This window comes from Geotrypetes seraphini, chromosome 3 (assembly GCF_902459505.1).
Source record: "Geotrypetes seraphini chromosome 3, aGeoSer1.1, whole genome shotgun sequence".
NCBI lineage: Eukaryota > Metazoa > Chordata > Amphibia > Gymnophiona > Dermophiidae > Geotrypetes > Geotrypetes seraphini.
Genome location: NC_047086.1, coordinates 294,508,329 through 294,527,939, shown reverse-complemented (window position 1 = coordinate 294,527,939; position 19,611 = coordinate 294,508,329). Strand labels below are relative to the sequence as shown.

The window sequence follows — 19,611 nt, the reverse complement described above, 5'->3', positions numbered from 1 at the left end:
GCCACGTGGCACTTGCTACCTCAGCTTGATAAAAGAGGCTGTAAGTAGGAAGCATTCATACCAATGGAGGAAGGATTCACAGGCATCATCCTATAGCACCATCTACAGGTTAGACACAGGATGTACACACACTTTGAGATTAAGCATCAAATTTCTGCGTCTCAATGGCCACAAATTTGGGCTTGGAGGATGAAATGTACAAGGTCAGCATCTATGAGACAAACTTATTTTTTTTGTTGCACAGAACTTTTTGGACCCCAGTTCGCTTACAGAAACTAGATAGATCTAAATCTAATAAATGCTGGCATTGCCATTTTGAAGCTGGGACATTGGATCATTTATTGTTTTATTGTCCTCTGTTACTTAGCTTTTGGAAATCTATTTGGAGTTAAGTAAATAATTTACTTGAAAATCCAGTGGCATTATCTTATGACTAGTGTTTAAGCCTGTTACATTAACGGGTGCTAGAATAGATGTGTAGACTTTTAGCACAATGGGTCGAAGAGGCGTTTCTTTCTTTCTTACTTTATGTTTTTTATCTCTCTCCTGTCCCTGCTCCCCTTTCTTTCTGTCTCTGTCCCCCTGTGTGTCTCTGTCTCTTCCCTGGCCCCCTGTCTTACTGTCTCTCTCCCTGGCTGTCTGTCAGTCTTTCTTTGTTTCTGTATCTTCTCCCTTCCTTTTACCTCCCATGTCACCTGTCCAGCAGTAACCTTTCTCCCAATCACACCCCTCCCCCAAAGAAAACCAAGATAGTTTATTGTTCTCAACCAATTAAAACCCTCCCCCCAAATCAAGATCGTTTCCTGTCCCCAACAAATCACACCCCTCTCACCAAATGGAAGCAAGATTGGTCCCTTCTTCCCTTCCCAACAACCCCCCCCCCCCCCGCCCTTTACCTAAAGTAATGTAAAACGTTTACTGATTCCCCAGCACACACACCACCGAAATTAAAGCAAAATATTTCCCTTCCCCAAACAGGCTTATTTGATAAGGGGCTCGGTGCAGGCCATCATGTTGAGACTTGGAAACCGCCTCACGCAGAACGCAACCACGCAGACAATGAGTGTAGGCGTCAGTGACAGCAGGTTACCTCGACCACCAAGTGAAGCAGCAGGTATGGCGGCACTGGGGCAGTGCAGAAGAGGAGGAAGATGGGTCTGTGTCTCTCTTCTCTTCCTTTCCTCCTCCTCCCTCTCCTGCTCCTGCAGTCTCCGGAACCCTCATGTGAAGTTTTCGTGAGAGGGAGCATGACAGCGGGGCCGGGGCGGGTGCCAAGGAGGGCTTCTTTTCGGCATCAGTGAGGAGAGGGATTTTTGTCTGCGCAGGTTCGAGCCTCCGCCGCCCGCCGCCCAGAATACCTTCATCTCGCCAGTCCCGCGCAGGAGCAGCGGCCAACCCTCCGCCAGGGCCTTCGGGCGAGTCCGCAGCAAATCAGAACAGCAAACAGGGCCGCGAGTTTGGTGCAGTTGTAGGCGCGCATGCGCACTCCTTCCGGCCACGGACATACATAACACGCAGGTAGGAGTGCGCATGTGCCTAACTACACACAACAAGGATACCTTAGGGCAGCAGCGGACCTCTCCAACACCCTATCCCATCACCCTAATCGTACCAACTCTCATTTTAACTCACAGCCACCCTCTCGGATATCCTAACCTCTCAATCTCTCAGACACCCTTATCTTCAAACTCTAGGCACCCCAATCTCTCAATCTCCCAACTCTTGACACCCTAATCTTTCAAATCTCACTCCAACTCACAGACAGAGTTTTCTAATTCTTCTACTTCTCTAACTTTTTGACAGGCATACCTCAACTACTTAGAAATGGCAGGGAGGACAAGAAGCACAAAGTCTACAATCAAGAACAGCATTCCAGTCACCATGGGGATCCAGGAGGCGATCACAGACTGCGTGCAGAGAGAGGAGGACCCAGGACGGTGGACAGAGGTCTCTGTGCAGACCGAGGCCATCCCCCAGTACTATGCTACAGTCTCTACACAGACAGAGGAGGCCGCTCAGCTGGATGGAGACCTCATGCAGGAACTAAGGAGCCTCAGGGGGCCTCCTCTGTCTGTGTAGAGGAGGTGAAACGCCTGAGGAGCATCCGTGAGGACGAGGCCTACATCGACGGAGTCGTCCAGGAGCTGTCCCAAATCATCGAACAGGCCCACGACAAGTCCATCCTCGAGACGCCTAAATCATCGGCTTTGAAATCAACAACAACTGGGATACAGGAAATGGCTGGAGGCGCTGACTCCTGGCAGCTGGTGACCTCCTCCATGGGCAAGCTTAGGAGAGACCCATCCCCTCTCTCCTTTTTCAATCTCTTCATCTTCTTCTTTTTCTTACCAACAGGACAGCTCTACATCAACCCCTCAACTCACCCTGAGCAACAGATTCCAGATTCTTCAGGAAGGAACTGCTGATGAGGAACAGGAGCAGGCCCAACACACAGCTCCATCTCCAGGGACATCCGACCTACTTCCCCCGAAGAAGCGCAGAGTAATAGTCATCGAGGACTCCATGCTGAGAGGCACAGAGGGACCCATTTGCGGGCCGGACATGCAATCGAGGGAGGTCTGCTGTCTGCCTGGAGCCATGATACGAGATGTCACCGCCAGTCTGGGTAGACTACTCACACCTAAAATCATACAACCCAGCGGTATATATCAATCACAGAAAAATAGTATAAAATACCACTTGTATAGAACAATACACATCAGTATTGTTAGCCCATTCAAATTAGGGCTTACTATAAGGCCTCAGAAACGGAGCCTACACACAGCAGTTGAATCACAAGCTGAGATGATCCGCGTAGTTATGATACTCCTGCTCCAATCATTGGCCAATGAATACTTTTTTAAACTTTTTTTATATAGTGTTTATCTAGAGCTGATTTAACCCCCTCACCAAACAATTCTGAAGATGTAATAATTTTTCAAAAACACTCAAGAAATCTTCAGCAAATACTGTGCATATTATCCTGATTTGAAAAACTAGACCACCAAACTTATCTTATTAGTTAGTAGTCTTCACTGTTGAAGTCTATTCTTTTAAAAACTTCATTTAGTTCATGTCCGTCTGCCGACGCGGTCAGCGTTTCGCGGGAATTACATACATCCGCTGCGTCAGGGCCACCAGGACATTAGCAATCACACGCACACTAGAAATAAATAAAAAAGTTAAGACATTCACCCTCCAAAGCCAAATAACACAAAATTTAAAAGATTTAAATACCACAACACGCACATCAGTGCATTCGGTCACAGCTTTTCAAACAGTGTCAAGATGGCAGCAACGTCTTTTTTATAGCCTATTCAACGTAATGACGTAACAGTAACGTGACTATTGCACGCTTCATTATCCAAACAATGATTACTAGTAAAAGTGTTGCCATTCAAAGGACCTATTAAGACCCTTAGGCCACAAAGTGTCTAACCTATTGATCCAGCGCTGTTCTCGTTGTGCTAGATAGCGCCTAAAATCCCCCCCTCTACTTCCCGGAACAACCACTTCCAAAATCAAAGCTTTCAAAGACCAAAACTCATGATCCCTTTCTATACAATGTTTGGCCAAAGGGGCCCCAACTACTTTATTTTTGATATTACTTTTATGCTCTGTAAGCCTTGTAGTTAGTTTCCTAGAAGTCTGGCAAACATAAATTAGATCACAGGGGCATTTTATGATATACACAACCCCGCAGGTTTTACAATCAGAAGTATGTCTCAGAATATATTCTCTCTTATCCTTAGGATTGCAAAACCTGTCAGTGCATACCATAAGCTTACACATTTGACATATCCCACACTCTCTGTGTCCCAACTGTATTACAGCATCACTGGATTTACCACTAGGTAACAAAGAGGGGCACAGAATCTCCTTAAGGTTCCGAGTTCGCCGAAAGGCTATTCTCAAATGGTGAGCTTTAAAAATCCCCGAGGTCTGCAAAATCCCCCAGTGTCTCTTTAAAGAACGGACAATCTGGTGACATTGACTAGAATATGTGACCACACATCTCATATACTGATCACCCCAGTTCTTTGAAAAAAAGTTTACCATACTCCCAATTTTTACGCATTCGGAGGATTTGTTCCTCTAAGATTGACTTCAAAAAACAGGCTGATGTTCTTAAACAGAAATTTTTGGCTCGGGGTTACCCTTTAAAGGTTGTTTCTGCAGCCTATAAAAGAGCATGTTATAGTCATAGGGATACACTGTTTGCCCCTAAAAGATCTGAGCCCCAGAAACTAGGAGATCAGTATATGACATGTGTGGTCACATATTCTAGTCAATGTCACCAGATTGTCCGTTCTTTAAAGAGACACTGGGGGATTTTGCAGACCTCGGGGATTTTTAAAGCTCACCATTTGAGAATAGCCTTTCGGCGAACTCGGAACCTTAAGGAGATTCTGTGCCCCTCTTTGTTACCTAGTGGTAAATCCAGTGATGCTGTAATACAGTTGGGACACAGAGAGTGTGGGATATGTCAAATGTGTAAGCTTATGGTATGCACTGACAGGTTTTGCAATCCTAAGGATAAGAGAGAATATATTCTGAGACATACTTCTGATTGTAAAACCTGCGGGGTTGTGTATATCATAAAATGCCCCTGTGATCTAATTTATGTTTGCCAGACTTCTAGGAAACTAACTACAAGGCTTACAGAGCATAAAAGTAATATCAAAAATAAAGTAGTTGGGGCCCCTTTGGCCAAACATTGTATAGAAAGGGATCATGAGTTTTGGTCTTTGAAAGCTTTGATTTTGGAAGTGGTTGTTCCGGGAAGTAGAGGGGGGTATTTTAGGCGCTATCTAGCACAACGAGAACAGCGCTGGATCAATAGGTTAGACACTTTGTGGCCTAAGGGTCTTAATAGGTCCTTTGAATGGCAACACTTTTACTAGTAATCATTGTTTGGATAATGAAGCGTGCAATAGTCACGTTACTGTTACATCATTACGTTGAATAGGCTATAAAAAAGACGTTGCTGCCATCTTGACACTGTTTGAAAAGCTGTGACCGAATGCACTGATGTGAGTGTTGTGGTATTTAAATCTTTTAAATTTTGTGTTATTTGGCTTTGGAGGGTGAATGTCTTAACTTTTTTATTTATTTCTAGTGTGCGTGTGATTGCTAATGTCCTGGTGGCCCTGACGCAGCGGATGTATGTAATTCCCGCGAAACGCTGGCCGCGTCGGCAGACGGACATGAACTAAATGAAGTTTTTAAAAGAATAGACTCCAACAGTGAAGACTACTAACTAATAAGATAAGTTTGGTGGTCTAGTTTTTCAAATCAGGATAATATGCACAGTATTTGCTGAAGATTTCTCGAGTGTTTTTGAAAAATTATTACATCTTCAGAATTGTTTGGTGAGGGGGTTAAATCAGCTCTAGATAAACACTATATAGAAAAAGTTTAAAAAAGTATTCATTGGCCAATGATTGGAGCAGGAGTATCATAACTACGCGGATCATCTCAGCTTGTGATTCAACTGCTGTGCATAGGCTCCGTTTCTGAGGCCTTATAGTAAGCCCTAATTTGAATGGGCTAACAATGCTGATGTGTATTGTTCTATACAAGTGGTATTTTATACTATTTTTCTGTGATAGACTACTCACACCCCATGACCACTTTCCTATGCTTCTTGTCCACATAGGAACAAACGACACTGCCAGGAACACCCCAGAGATCATCACCAGAGATTTTGGAGCACTGGGTGAGAGGCTGAACCAGACAGGAGCGCAGGTGGTCTTCTCATCGATCCTCCCAGTTAGAGGCAAGGGAAGAGCCAGAAATGAACGTATCCTGAGGGTCAACGAGTGGCTACAGGGATGGTGCCGGGATATGAACTTCGGATTCCTCAACCACTGAGAAGCACTCCAAGGACTTCAGGGACCGGACGGACTCCATTTGACCAGTAGGGGTAAGAAGGTCTTCGGACACCGACTAGCCCGCCTGCTTCGCAGAGCTTTAAACTAGGTAAGTCGGGGGGAGGGTACCCACTCACTTACTGGTGCAGTAAGGAACTATCCTGATGAGGTGAGTCGAAACACCGCTTCCATGTCCAAGGTAAGTACCCACATTGTAAACAGTTCTCTAGGGGTCACACCAACTCAGGAAGGAAACGCCTCACAGGGACGTAGCAAACACAAGGTATGGAGGGCCATGTATGTTAATGCACACAGTTTAGGCAATAAAATTCTGGAATTGGAGACAGAAATAAGAAATGCCAACCTAGACGTGGTGGCGATATCCGAAACTTGGTTCACGGACTCACATGGGTGGGATATGGCTATACCGGGTTACAATTTAATTCGTCAGAACAGAGCGGGCAGGTTAGGTGGAGGGGTAGCACTATACATCAAAGAGGACATCAAAACCACCAGGATCACAGAGGTCAAGTACACCGGGGAGTCCCTCTGGATAAACCTGGCAAGAGGCAGTGAAAAATGCCTGTATCTAGATGTGGTATATAGACCCCCAAGACAACTGGAAGCCATGGATGCAGAACTAATTGAAGACATAGAGAATATCACTCTACGGGGCGACACTGTACTGCTAGGGGACTTCAATATGCCTGATGCAGACTGGAACACATTTTCAGCAACAACCAGCGCCAGCAGGAGGCTATTAACCTCCATAAGAGGAGCACGTCTCAAACAGATGGTAACGGAGCCCACTAGGGCCCAGGCGATCCTCGACCTGGTACTCACCAACGGGGAAAGTGACTCAGAGGTCTCAGTAGGAGATGCGCTAGCCTATAGTATGGTTCAACCTTAGGAAAGGCTTCCCTAAATCAAGCACAAAAACAAAGATACTCAATTTCCGGGGAACTGACTTCGCATGCATGGGAGATTTTGTCCACTGGACGCTGCAGGACCAAGCAGAGACCGGTGATGTGGAAGCTATGTGGTCAACCATACACGAATATCAACCATACACGAAGCAACTAGCCGCTTTATTAAGGCAGTAAATAAACGACAAAGAAACAATAAACCTCAATGGTTCACCACGGAAATCTCGCAACTCGTTAAGGAGAAGAAAAAAGCATTTCTTTCCTACAAGCACTCGGGGGAAAGAGTAGCTAACGTAGAATATAGGACCAGGTCTACAGCAGTCAAAACGGCAGTTAGGGAGGCCAAACTTAGAGTGGAAGAAACTCTGGCAAAAAACATTAAGAAAGGGGACAAATCCTTCTTCAGGTATATTAGTGATAGGAAAAGGAACACAGGAGGGATAGTACGCCTTAAAAGACTGGACGGAAGTTACGTGGAAGCAGATTCCAATAAAGCTGAACTACTGAATGAATACTTCTGCTCGGTCTTCACCTGCGAGGCACCGAGACACAGTCCGCAATTGAAGGCGAAGCAAAACGCGGAAGACCCTTTTCAGAATTTTGAGTTCACTCCAAGTGAAGTTTACATCGAACTGACAAGACTCAAGGTGAACAAAGCCATGGGACCAGACAATCTACACCCAAGAGTGCTCAGAGAGTTGAGTAATGTCCTGGCAGAACCGTTGTCCGTGCTCTACAATCTCTCCCTGAGCATGGGGAAAGTTCCCCTGGACTGGAAAACAGCTAACGTTGTTCCTCTGCACAAAAAGGGCTGCAGGGCAGAGGCTGCGAATTACAGACCGGTGAGTCTCACATCAATAGTGGGTAAACTCAGGGAAACACTAATTAAACGCAAATTGGACATGGTCTTGAATGAGGGGAATCTTTGGGATCCCAGTCAACATGGTTTCACCAAGGGTAGGTCCTGCCAATCCAATCTCATAAGCTTCTTTGATTGGGTAACAAGAAGGCTGGACTTGGGAGAGTCTTTGGACGTCGTGTACCTGGACTTCAGTAAAGCTTTTGACAAGGTCCCACACTGCAGGTTGCTAAGCAAGATGAAATCGATGGGGTTAGGAGAGATAATAACAGCATGGGTCAAGGATTGGCTAAGTGGCAGACTTCAGAGAGTGATGGTCAACGGTACCCCCTCTAAAACATCGGAGGTGACCAGTGGAGTGCCACAGGGCTCAGTCCTGGGTCCACTCCTTTTCAACTTATTCATAGAGGATCTGACTCAGGGGCTTAGAGGTAAAATAACATTATTCGCTGACAACGCCAAACTATGTAATATAGTAGGTGATTGCAATTTAAAAAATAATATGGAGCAGGACCTGCTTACTTTGGAAAGTTGGTCCTCAACCTGGCAACTAGGCTACAACGCTAAGAAGTGCAAGGTCATGCACCTCGGAAGTGGTAATCCATGCAGGACGTACTCCTTGAATGGAGAAACTTTAACTAGGACTTCAGCAGAACGAGATTTAGGAGTAATCATCATCAGTGCAGACATGAAAACTGCCAATCAAGTGGAGAAGGCTTCATCCAAGGCAAGGCGGATGATGGGTTGTATTAATAGAAGTTTCATCAGCCGGAAGCCTGAAGTCATAATGCCATTGTACAGGGCCATGGTGAGACCTCATCTAGAATACTGTGTACAATTCTGGAGGCCACATTACCGTAAAGATGTGCGCAGAATTGAATCAGTTCAGCGGATGGCTACCAGGATAATTACAGGCCTCAAGGGTCTCTCGTACGAAGAGAGGCTGAACAAATTACAGCTCTACACTCTCGAAGAACGTAGGGAGAGGGGAGACATGATTGAGACATTTAAGTACATCACAGGACGTGTCGAGGTAGAAAATGACATTTTCTTTCTGAAAGGACCCTCGGCCACAAGAGGACATCCGCTCAAACTCAAGGGCGGGAAATTTCATGGCAACACCAGAAAGTATTTTTTCACAGAGAGTGGTGGATCATTGGAACAAGCTTCCAGTGCAGGTGATCGAGGCAAGCAGCGTACCAGACTTTAAGAACAAATGGGATGCCTATGTCGGATCCCTACGAAGGTTAAGTTAAGGAATTGGGTTATTAGGAAATAAACTAAAGGGGTGGGTCAGTAAGGTGGGCAGACTTGATGCCGTCATCTTTCTATGTTTCTATCTAGTCATTAAGCCCGTTACATTAACGGGTGCTAGAATATATGTCTATCTGTCTCCCTCCAGCTGACTCTCTCTCTCTCTCCCTGGCCCCCTTTCTCTGTCTGTCTTTCTGTCCCTCTCCCTGAGTCTTTCTTTCTTTCTGTCTCCCTCTCTCCCGCTGTCTGTCTGTCATTTTTTTCCCATTTCCCTGTGCAGCAGCAACAGCATTTCCCTCCTATCACCCCCCTTTCCTGTGTAGAAGCAGCAGCGGTATTTCCCTTCCCCTCCAGGTCCCTGTGCAGCAGTAGCAGCATTCCCCCACCCCCTTTTCCCTTCTCTTACTGTGATCTGACCTGCTCCATTCGTCCCCTCCCCCTTCTTTTACTGCATTGTCCTGCTCAATCTGGCCTGCTCCTAATCCTCCCATCCGACCCTCCCACCGCCGACAAACCTCCCAGCTCCAGCAGCGTAGGCAGCACTTTAAACACCCTGCTTCGTAGCCTTCTACTGCCGATTTCCTCTGCGGCTTCTGTCTCTGATGATGTCATAGAGATGCGGCAGAGGAAATCGGCAGTAGATGGGCATGAAGCAGTGTGTTTAAAGTGCTGCCTACACTGCTGGAGCCGGGAGGTTTGTGGAGGGTCAACGGGCGGAGCGGGGCTACTCTCCACCACTCAGTTGCTGCCACTGGAATGCAAACAGAGCCGAGAGTGTGGGGCAGTTGTAGGCGCACATGTGCACTCCTTCCGGCCATGGACATACGGAACACGTAGGTAGGAGTGCGCATACGCTGCTTAGGGTTTTATTATAGAGATACGGTGTTATTTGGTACATTAATGAGGGCTAAGAGCCAAATTTCCTCCAATAATAATAAATTTTTACTCATAGGGGTCCTTTTATCAAGCTGCGGCAGGAGTTTAATGCGTGTAATACCGCGCGTTAAACTGCCTTCCGCGCTAGCCGCTAACGCCTGCATTGAGCAGGCATTAGTTTTTTAGCCAGCCGCGGGGGTTAGCACGTGATGAAATGCCCGACGCGCTAACCCCACTAGCGTGGCTTGTTAAAAGGACCCCATAGTGACAGGTGTTGCCATTCAGCACATTATGAAAAATTGGAAAACCTATGATCGACTAAGCTATAGTTTTTGGTGGAATTAATTATGCCATATTTTTAAAATGGAATGAGTAATTGCCACACAGCAGGAGCATTTTAAGAAGTTTAATGATGTTTGGGAGCCATTAGCAAAATATTGTACAGATTACATTTTAATTTTCTTTTCCCTTTTCTTCATAAACGTCCAGGATGGGGGGGAGGGGGGAGATACGTAATGTTATCTTATGCTACAGTTCTAATGATGGATTTAGGGGAGGGGGGATATTTAATGTAACCTATTCATTGATGGGTCAGTAAGTGATGTTAAACTGTAAAGTGATTGTACTCTGTTGCACTTAATGAAAGTTTTGAAAATGAATAAAGAATTTAGAAAAAAAAAAAAAAAAAGGATGTACACACATTGGGTCCCAAAGGAAATTACTGTATAGTCAATTCCAATTCTCCTAAGGCAGAGACTAAACCCCTCTTCTACAAAGCCGCACTAGCGGCTGCCACGCAGCAACAGCCCCGAAGCCCTTTAAATCTCTAGCCGCTAGCACAGCTTTGCAGACGAGGGGGTAGGTTACATATGGGAACCCTCGTCCTCATACAACTGCAATTAAAGGTTGATGGTGCCCTGGCCTCAGCAGGAACCAGCTCTGATTGAGCAGAAAATCCAAAAGAGAATGAGGAAGCTGCTAGATAAGCAGAGAAAGAAATTACGGAAAAATAAATACTGTTGAAAGTCTAATTCTTCATATTAATTTTCAAATTGGATAATAAAGTTAAAATGGGCATCTAACTATTGAATTAGCATACAGTGAATGTTGTGGAACCGATTCAGAACGTTTTCTATTTTCACTGTTGTCACAGACTTTATCGCAAGATGACAGAATGAGATTAATTTCAAAATAAAACACTTCCACTGTCAGCTATGGAGAGGATACATTTTGCAGCTCGCTAAGTGGAAGAACATTTGAGTGCCCAATGTATCTGTATTTCAGAATTCTCAAGGCTCAAAAACACACAAAGGAAATAGCCCTTCAACCAACAACAATGTTGAACGAATTCATAAAACACAGATCATATGGCCATTTCATAGATGGAACGCATTTTGAGAATCTGGGCTATGTGGAAGAGAAGAAAACAAGGTTATTTTGTCATCAGCATTCAACTGCAAATTGACAAAAGAGTTCTGAGTTTTCAACTCAGATTCTCACCTCCTCTGTTCTTCTCCATGCTCCCCAGAAGGGACGGTGAGACATTCATCCATGTGACCATGCAGCAATCTCAGCACATCACCTCCTATTAAGTATCCTGGAATAAAAGAGAAGTCATTTATAGTCCCCATGCAAAGCCATCATCTTTAATTGCTATGGACAGCAGCTGGCCGATTGCCTTTACAAAACAAAAGATAGCGCCTATGAAAATTAGGACAATTAGTTAATCAACCAAATCCACAACATGAGAAAGGTGAGAGGATCTAACTACTCAGATTGCAACTATACAGTAAAGTTCTGTTTAGAAGAAACCATGTAGTGGTGAGAGCGGCCTATGCCCATAGAACACCTAATTTGCTGAGAAATTTTCTTTCTTTTTCCAGGTGAAAATCCAGCAGAATGAAGCACAAGAATCTCAGGGGTTGATATTCAGCCGACTGTGTTCAGTGTTTTGTGTTTTGTTGACTGCCACCAGCATTATGCCCAGAAATTCAATGCCGGGCCTTATCCAGGCTTCACCATTGAATTTCCGGTTTTGAAGAGTCTGCTAACACATAACTAGTTAAATGTGATATTCAGCACCTAAGCAGCTATGTGGCACCATATATAGATAGGACTGACTTTTACATGGTTCTATTTATGTGATTACCTTGTCCAGTTAAGTACTAAATATCAGCACTTAACTAGCCATGCGAAATCCATGCCTATAACACCCCCAAAACAGCTGGTTTTCAGATAGGCCCGAATTCTCTAATTAGCACTGATTTTTTAGGCACCCAAACTTAAGAGGCGTGATTCTCTATACAGCACCGTCACATGGTTGACATGAAGTCGGCGAGTCCTGCGAGAACTGGCGTCAGACATTCAGCGAGAGACGCAGGGCTGCGCAGGAGCTCCAGAAGCTCACTCCTGCGTGCCTGTGCGCCACGAGCCCTGAAGGAGGTGCGCAGGGCAGGAACGCGGTCCTGCCCATACACCGCTGGACCACCAGGGATAACTGAAAAGATATGTGGGGAGAAGGGGGCAACAGAAAAGGTACGTGGGGGGGGGGGGTAGGGGAGTAAAATCAAATTTTTTTGTAGCGGCCAGGACAGGAGACGAGAGAGATCCCTTCTGTCCCGGCCTTTTAATTTATCTCTTCATTGTAAATCGTTTAGGTAATATTTGATAAACGGTATATCAAATGACTTGGAAACAACATTAAAACTAGTGACATCTGATCGTACGACAAAATGAGAGCACTACAGTAAAGATAATAGACACTGGTACAACATCAATTGACTACATAACCTCTGCTCTGTCCATCAATAACGAACAGCAAACATGATTGAGACTAAAGACAGCATGAAAGCAATCTAGCTGAAGGTCAACAACTTTGCTGACCTCATATGCACAAAACAAACAGAGAAGTAAAGCTGTCTCACAGCCACATGCTACACAGAAAGCAGACAAACCCAAACTTGCAGACACTATACATAGAGAATAATTTTATGACAGGTTACCAAGTAGGTACACCTTTTGGGGCTATTTGATAAAGATATAGGCACTTATCCTATAAATATTTAGCCTGTGCCTAGGTAGGACATTTTGTGAGTGAGAGGGCATAAAGTTATATGGATAGTGGTTATGTTCAGTTGCTGTGGGTTTTTATACCCAGATATTCAATAGTGGACCATAACCAGATATCAGCACTAAATAAGTGGGCATAAGGCTAGATTTGGTAAAAAAAAAAAAAAATCTGCGCCCCCCAAAAAATATCGGCCCTCAATGTCATTCTATAATGGACACTCAAAGATGCTGATTTTGGTGTCCATATTTGAGTACATTGACTTATGCCTCATGAAACCTGACATACTTTCCAAGCACCCAATTTGGGTGTATATCCCCAGTATTCTATATGATAATGTGCACAAAGTTTAGAAATGCCCCTAACCCATCCCAGCACCTCTCATGGGCACGTTCCTATTTCAGTTGCACGCTTTGGGATTTGGGTGCACCTTATTTTAGAATCCTTATTTTACTAATCCTGTTTCTATTCCTCTCCTTCCTCCCTCTTGTTTCCTTTGCTCACGTATCCTGTGGAATGCCTGCTCTATAGCCAGCAAACTCACCTACATTCACAACCTCTTTATCTCTCATATTCTTCATCTTCTTGCTCTAATTGAGACTTTGCTTTTCTCTAAAGACTCTGCTTCAGTTACTGCCTTGTGTCATGAAGACTACTGTTTTATTCCCATATACTTTTTCCAGTTGGCCATGGTGGTGGTGTCAAGCTGCTATTCTCACCTTCATGTAGATTTCAACTTCTTCTTCCACCTCTGTCTCACTGCTTTTCTTCCTTTAAAGTCCTCTCCATCTGTCTATTCACTCTACTAACTCTCCGACTAGCAATTATTTATCAATTCCCCCTCTCTTCCTTTCTCACTGACTTTGACTCTTGGCTTTCCTCCTGTCTAGCACCATCTTCCCCCTTTCCTCATTCATGAGAACTTTAACATTCATGATATCGATACTTCTGATTTTTGTGCCTGTCTTGCTTTAACCTCTTCATTCAGTTTCCTGGTATGCTTTGCTACCAAGTGCCTCAATTTTGTCTTCTTTTCCAACTGCTTATTCTCTCAGTTTTTCATCTCATTTCTTCTCTTCTCTGACCACCATCTGATAAGTTTCACACAAAGTCACCCCCCAACTTTCATCCAATCATCAGCAACACATTTAGAAATCTTCAGGCTATTGACTCTTGCACCCTCTCCACCACTGTGTTACCTCTCCTCTCCTCAATAGTTCACCAAGTTTTACATCATTCAGCCCCTGATGATTTTAAAAGATATATCGACAAAGGAGATCATTATGGTCAGAACATGGTATGCGAATGTCAGTTTGCAGAGAGATGGACATACATACATATTATGCAGACATCAGAGCCTCTATGCAGTGGCGTACCTAGGGTATGTGGCACCCGGGGCCCATCATTTTTTGACACCCCCCCCATGTAAAAAAATATTTTTTGTAATGACCATGAAACGGAATAAATGGTCAGAATAGAAACAGGCAGTGAAAATTTTCTTTTATTCCAAATATAACATAACATAAATTATGTCTGAATTGTCATGACATCAGAAGTACATATGGAGTAGTTGCAGGTGATGCTTGGGACAGTTCTGATTGTGTTAGTTCGGTTTTATGTGTTTTTTGAATAGAAGGGTTTTTATTTCTCTTTGAAGGTTTTGCAGTCTGTGGTCGATGTCAATTGGTTGTAGAGTTGGGGGTCGAGTGTTGCAGCTCGAATGGCTAGGAGGTTGTCGAACAGTTTTTTCCTTTTGACATTTTTGGTTGGAGGGTGTGTGAATGGTGCGTGAGTTCTCCTATGTCTGTTTGAAGGGGATTGAATTATTTAGCTGAAGAAATTAGTTACCCCCTCATCCCACACACATTAATTCTCTTCCATTTTTGTTCCCATTATAAAAAACACTGATAAGTTCCCAGAAAAAAAATACATTAAAATAAGAAGTGAAAACAAAGGCCCCTACAGATGAGAACATAACATAAGAATAGCCTAACTGGGTCAGACCAATGGTCTATCATGCCCAGTAGCCCATTCTCATGGTAGCCAATCCAGCACACTAATACCTGGTCAAAACCCAAAGAGTAGCAACATTCCATGCTACCGATCCAGGGCAAGCAGACACTTCCCCCATGTCTTAATAACAGATTATGGACTTTTCCTCCAGGAATTTGTCCAAATCTTTCTTAAAACCAGCTACACTATCTGCTTTTACCATAATTTCTGGCCACTTCATTTTTAAGTTTAGATCTTTCCTTTCAAACAGAGACCTTGCTAGATGTTAAATACTTCACATGGACTTAGCTGTGCAGGAAATGTGAATCTCCTCATACACCCACCATATAGTGCAAAAATGTGCAAAGGTCTGTTTTTTTCTTTCGATCACTGCATAGCCTAATGCCACACAAGCAGCGCTGTTACAAACATATTCTGTAGGTCAATGCTAAGGATAACAAAGTTTCCTTCCTTGGACCAGAAGGAGATAAACCACTGGAAGAGATCCCAAAACAACACCCAAAGACCCACTCAGTGTGTGAACCAGTTGAGTGGAGTGGACTAACTGGGGGGTGGAAATGGGCCCGGAGTTTGCTCAGCAGAATTTCCCAGACCACCTCTTCCTCTCAACACATTGACACGCTGCCACCATCACCACTAGGAACACCTCACTGGGTAGGCCAGCTATGCTATAAACTTTATAAAACACATTATTATATTTTCTTATAAAGCACATATTTTAACTGAACTCTCTGACATCCTCAGCCTTTCCATTCACAAAAATAGAAGGAAGAAAAGTTCCCATTTCCTGTTGTCTCATGTCCCCGGCCTATACAATATTTTTTTTCTGCAGACCCTTCAAAAGTCTGACCAAATCCTCGTTTTACTTGCATTATAAAGTACTGAGAATACCATCTCTCCCCAATCCCAGGTCCTAAAGTCTAAGACAGTAGCGCAAACTAATGCTGCCAGATTTAGGAAAAAAAAATTTCGATTCGATTCAGCCAATTCGATTTTCCTGCCCAGTTGAGTGATTTTTTTCAAAACTCCTGGTGGGTTTTATAGCTTTTTCACCCCCTTTGGCTTCTCCTAACCACACTGGCGCTGTGGTGTAAATAAAATAAAGAAACAAAAAGGACTTTTCCTTTCTCTGTTAAATCCTAGCTCACGTTTGCAGTCCAACACCAGCTCTGGCAGGATACACATTTCAAATCTGACATATTATAATCACAAAACAGAAAATAAAATTAATTTTTCTACCTTTTGTTGTCTGGTTATATTTCAAATCTTGTTGGTCCAAGGCTCTGGTTTTCTTCTGATAACATGCTTGCCAGGGTCTCCTTCTTTCTGCATGCTAACCATCCATCTGCCAACTCTGTCCTCCCTTTCCATTTCCCTTCCCTTCCCAGGAAGTCTGGTATCTTTCCTTTTTTTCATCTCCCTCCACAGATCCACCTTTTCTTAACTACCCTTTCATCTGGCATCTCCCCCTCCTTCCCCACCACCCCAGAGTCCACCATCTCTCCCTTTCTTTTCCTAATTACCCTCCTATCCAGTATCTCTATCCCTCCTCCACACCATCCCTTGTGTCCAATTTCTCTCACTTTCTGTTCCTTCCCTCCCTAAATCCCATGGTCCATCATCTCTCTCCCTCTCCTCTATTTTCAGACCCATTATTTCTTCCCCTCCCCCAAAGTTTGGCATATGCATGTCTCTTTGAACACCCCCTTCCCTCCGTGTACTTCTAAACCATGGTCCCCCCCAAAGGCCTGTCCCCCCTTAAAGGTCTGCCTGTCCCCCCCTTGAAGGCCTGCACCCCCCTTGAAGGCCTGTCCCACCCCCTTGTAGGCCTGTCCCCCCCCTTGAAGGCCTGTCCCCCCCCCTTGTAGGCCTGTCCCCCCCTTGAAGGCCTGCCTGCCTGTCCCCCCCTTGAAGGCCTGTGCCCCCCTTGAAGGCCTGCACCCCCTTGAAGGTCTGCACCCCCCGAAGGTCTGCACCCCACAAAGGCCTGCACCCCCACCAAAGGCCTGTCCCCCCCTTGTAGGCCTGTCCCACCTTGAAGGCCTGCCTGCCTGTCCCCCCTTGTAGGCCTGTCCCCCCTTGAAGGCCTGCCTGCCTGCCTGTCCCCCCCTTGAAGGCCTTCACCCCCTTGAAGGCCTGCACCCCCCCCCCCCCGAATGCCTGCACCCCCCCCTTGAAGGCCTGCACTCCCTTGAAGGTCTGCACCCCCCTCCCGAAGGCCTGCACCCCCCCCCGAAGGCCTGTCCCCCCTTGAAGGCCTGTCCCACCCCCTTGTAGGCCTGTCCTCCCCTTGAAGGCCTGCCTGCCTTTCCCCCCTTTGAAGGCCTGTTCTCCCCCCCCTTGAAGGCCTGCACCCCCTTAAATGTCTGCACCCCCCAAAGGCCTACACCCCCCCCCGAAGGCATGCATCCCCCCCGAAGGCCTATCCCACCCCCTTGTAGGCCTGTCCCACCCCCTTGTAGGCCTGTCCCCCCCCTTGAAGGCCTGCCTGCCCCCCCTTGAAGGCCTGCCTGCTCCCCCCTTGAAGGCCTGTCCCTCCCCCTTGAAGGCCTGCACCCCTTGAAGGTCTGCACATACCCCCCAAAGGCCTGTCCCCCCTTGAAGGCCTGCCTGCCTGCCTGTCACCCCCTCCCCCTTTAAAGCCTGCCCCCTGCCCCACCCTGATGCCCCGACCCACCCCGAAGGACCGCTCGCCCCCCTGGCCTCCCCGCACCACCTATGAAGCAGCCGCAGCAGGATCGCGAAGTCAGCGATCCCTGCGCTGCTTAGGCGCTGCTTCCTGCGCCGCTGTCCCGCCCCTCCTCTGACGTCAGAGGAGGGGCGGGACCGCAGCGCAGGAAGCAGCACCCAAGCAGCTCAGGGATCCTGACGTCGTGATCCTGCTGCGGGCTGCTTCATAGGTGGTGCAGGAAGGTCAGTGGGACGAGCGGTCCTTCGGGGGTGGGGGGGGACTGAACGGCAAGGCCGGGAGCACCCCCTCAGGGCTGGCACCCGGGGCGCACCGCCCCCCCCCCCCCCTTGGTACGCCACTGCCTCTATGTTTTCCATAGGAAGGATAAAGCTCTGGAATGCCAAGCCGGGTCAATCACGTTTAAATGCAGAACGAGTCAGTTTAAAAAATGTATTAAAAACACAGTTATTTGTTAGTGCATTTATACAAAAGTAATGCTGGTTTTGAACACAAGTGCAGGATTTAAGGCAGCTGTTAATCTATGTATTATATATTGTTTGTTTTTATTATCTTATGTATGTTTTTGGAAACCGCCTAGGTTTTAGGTGATGCATAAATTTTTTAAATAAAAGTAAATAAATAAATAAATAGATTATATTATCCAATCTATCAATTAGAGTGTCTCTTCCTACAATATAATACTATTCTCTCCTCAGTTCAGGACACTCTTGCATGCCAAACCCCAGCCTTGGCTGACATCCCAGAATCAGCTACCTATGCCTACTCTTCTTAATACCTTCGACTGAAATCCCATGCTCATGCTGACTTCATATATTTCAAATTCTTGCTGGCCTCCTTTCATTCTCCTCTTGCACTTGCCAAAAAGACTACTACATCCATTTGACAAACTCTTTTAGCTCCAACCCTCGCTTCTTTTCTACAATGAACTGGCTCTTCCAAGTGCCTCCTCCTCCAATCCCACCCCCCTATTTCACTGTCTTCCTAGACTATAGCTAAGTATTTCCCTGAAAAGATTAACAAGATTAATCTTGAGTACTGCACCAGATAACCTCCATCTCCCCTTCCCCCACTTCATTCTCACAACCTTCCTTCAGCCCCTGCAATCCTTTCATCCTTTTCTAAAATCCCTGAAAAGAAATCTTTACATCTTCTTTCCTCCTCCAAACTCACTACCTGTTCCTTTGATCCTATTCCCATCATCTACTCTCCTCTATTATCTGTCATATCCTCAATATTTCACTTTCTACTACGACTATTCCTGTTGCCTTCAAAAATGCTGTCGTTACACCACACCTCAAAGAAACCTTCATTAGAACTTACCTGTTTTTTCTATCATCCCTTTCCCTCCTACCTTTCTTATCCAAAATACTTGAACATACTGTTCACCACCATTATCTTGACTTTCTTTCATTTCAAGTCATTCTTAGCAATCAGGCTTTCACCCTCTACATTCGACAGAAATAGTCATTGCCAAAGTTTCCAGTGACCTGTTCCTGGCCAGATCCAAGAACCTTTAACCAATCCCCATCGATCTTGACCTATCTGCTTGTTTGATATTACTGCCTGGATGTCTCACTGTCACTTGAAACGAAATATGACCAAGACTGAACTTCTGGACGATGTTCAGCCTATGGTAGATGGTGGGGGGGGGGGTGGGGGGGTGGATGTCTGCCACTAGCACAAAAAAATCAGAAACTGAAGGCCGGGCCCTGTGCAGACTTGTCATTGAATTTCCTTTTTTTTTTTTTCAAATAATGGCTAGTGCATGCCCGCCTAAACCCACCTTCCCACTTCCCCCCATTCTCTGTCTTTGTAGACAACACTCTCATCTTCCCTATCTTGTCTGCGCGCAATCTCTGGGTCATCTTTGATTCCTCTCTCCTTCTCCATCCAGATACAACATACTACTAAACCTGCTGTTTCTTCCTGTATAATATTTCCAAAATCTCACCCCTCCTCTCCCAGCACACTATGAAAACCCTTATCCATGCCCTCATCATCTCATGCTTAAATTACTGCAATTCGCTACTCTCAGGTCTTCTGCTCAGCCA

At 45.5% G+C, this 19,611-nt stretch overlaps 1 protein-coding gene across 1 annotated transcript in view; it reads right to left on the bottom strand.

Annotated features, from left to right (window-relative positions):
- Positions 1 to 19,611, bottom strand: part of RYR2 (ryanodine receptor 2) — a 1,389,277-nt gene that overhangs the window by 888,910 nt on the left and 480,756 nt on the right. The window contains 1 exon segment of the mRNA XM_033937646.1: positions 11,289 to 11,385. Within this exon segment, the coding sequence (XP_033793537.1) occupies positions 11,289 to 11,385 (97 nt within the window).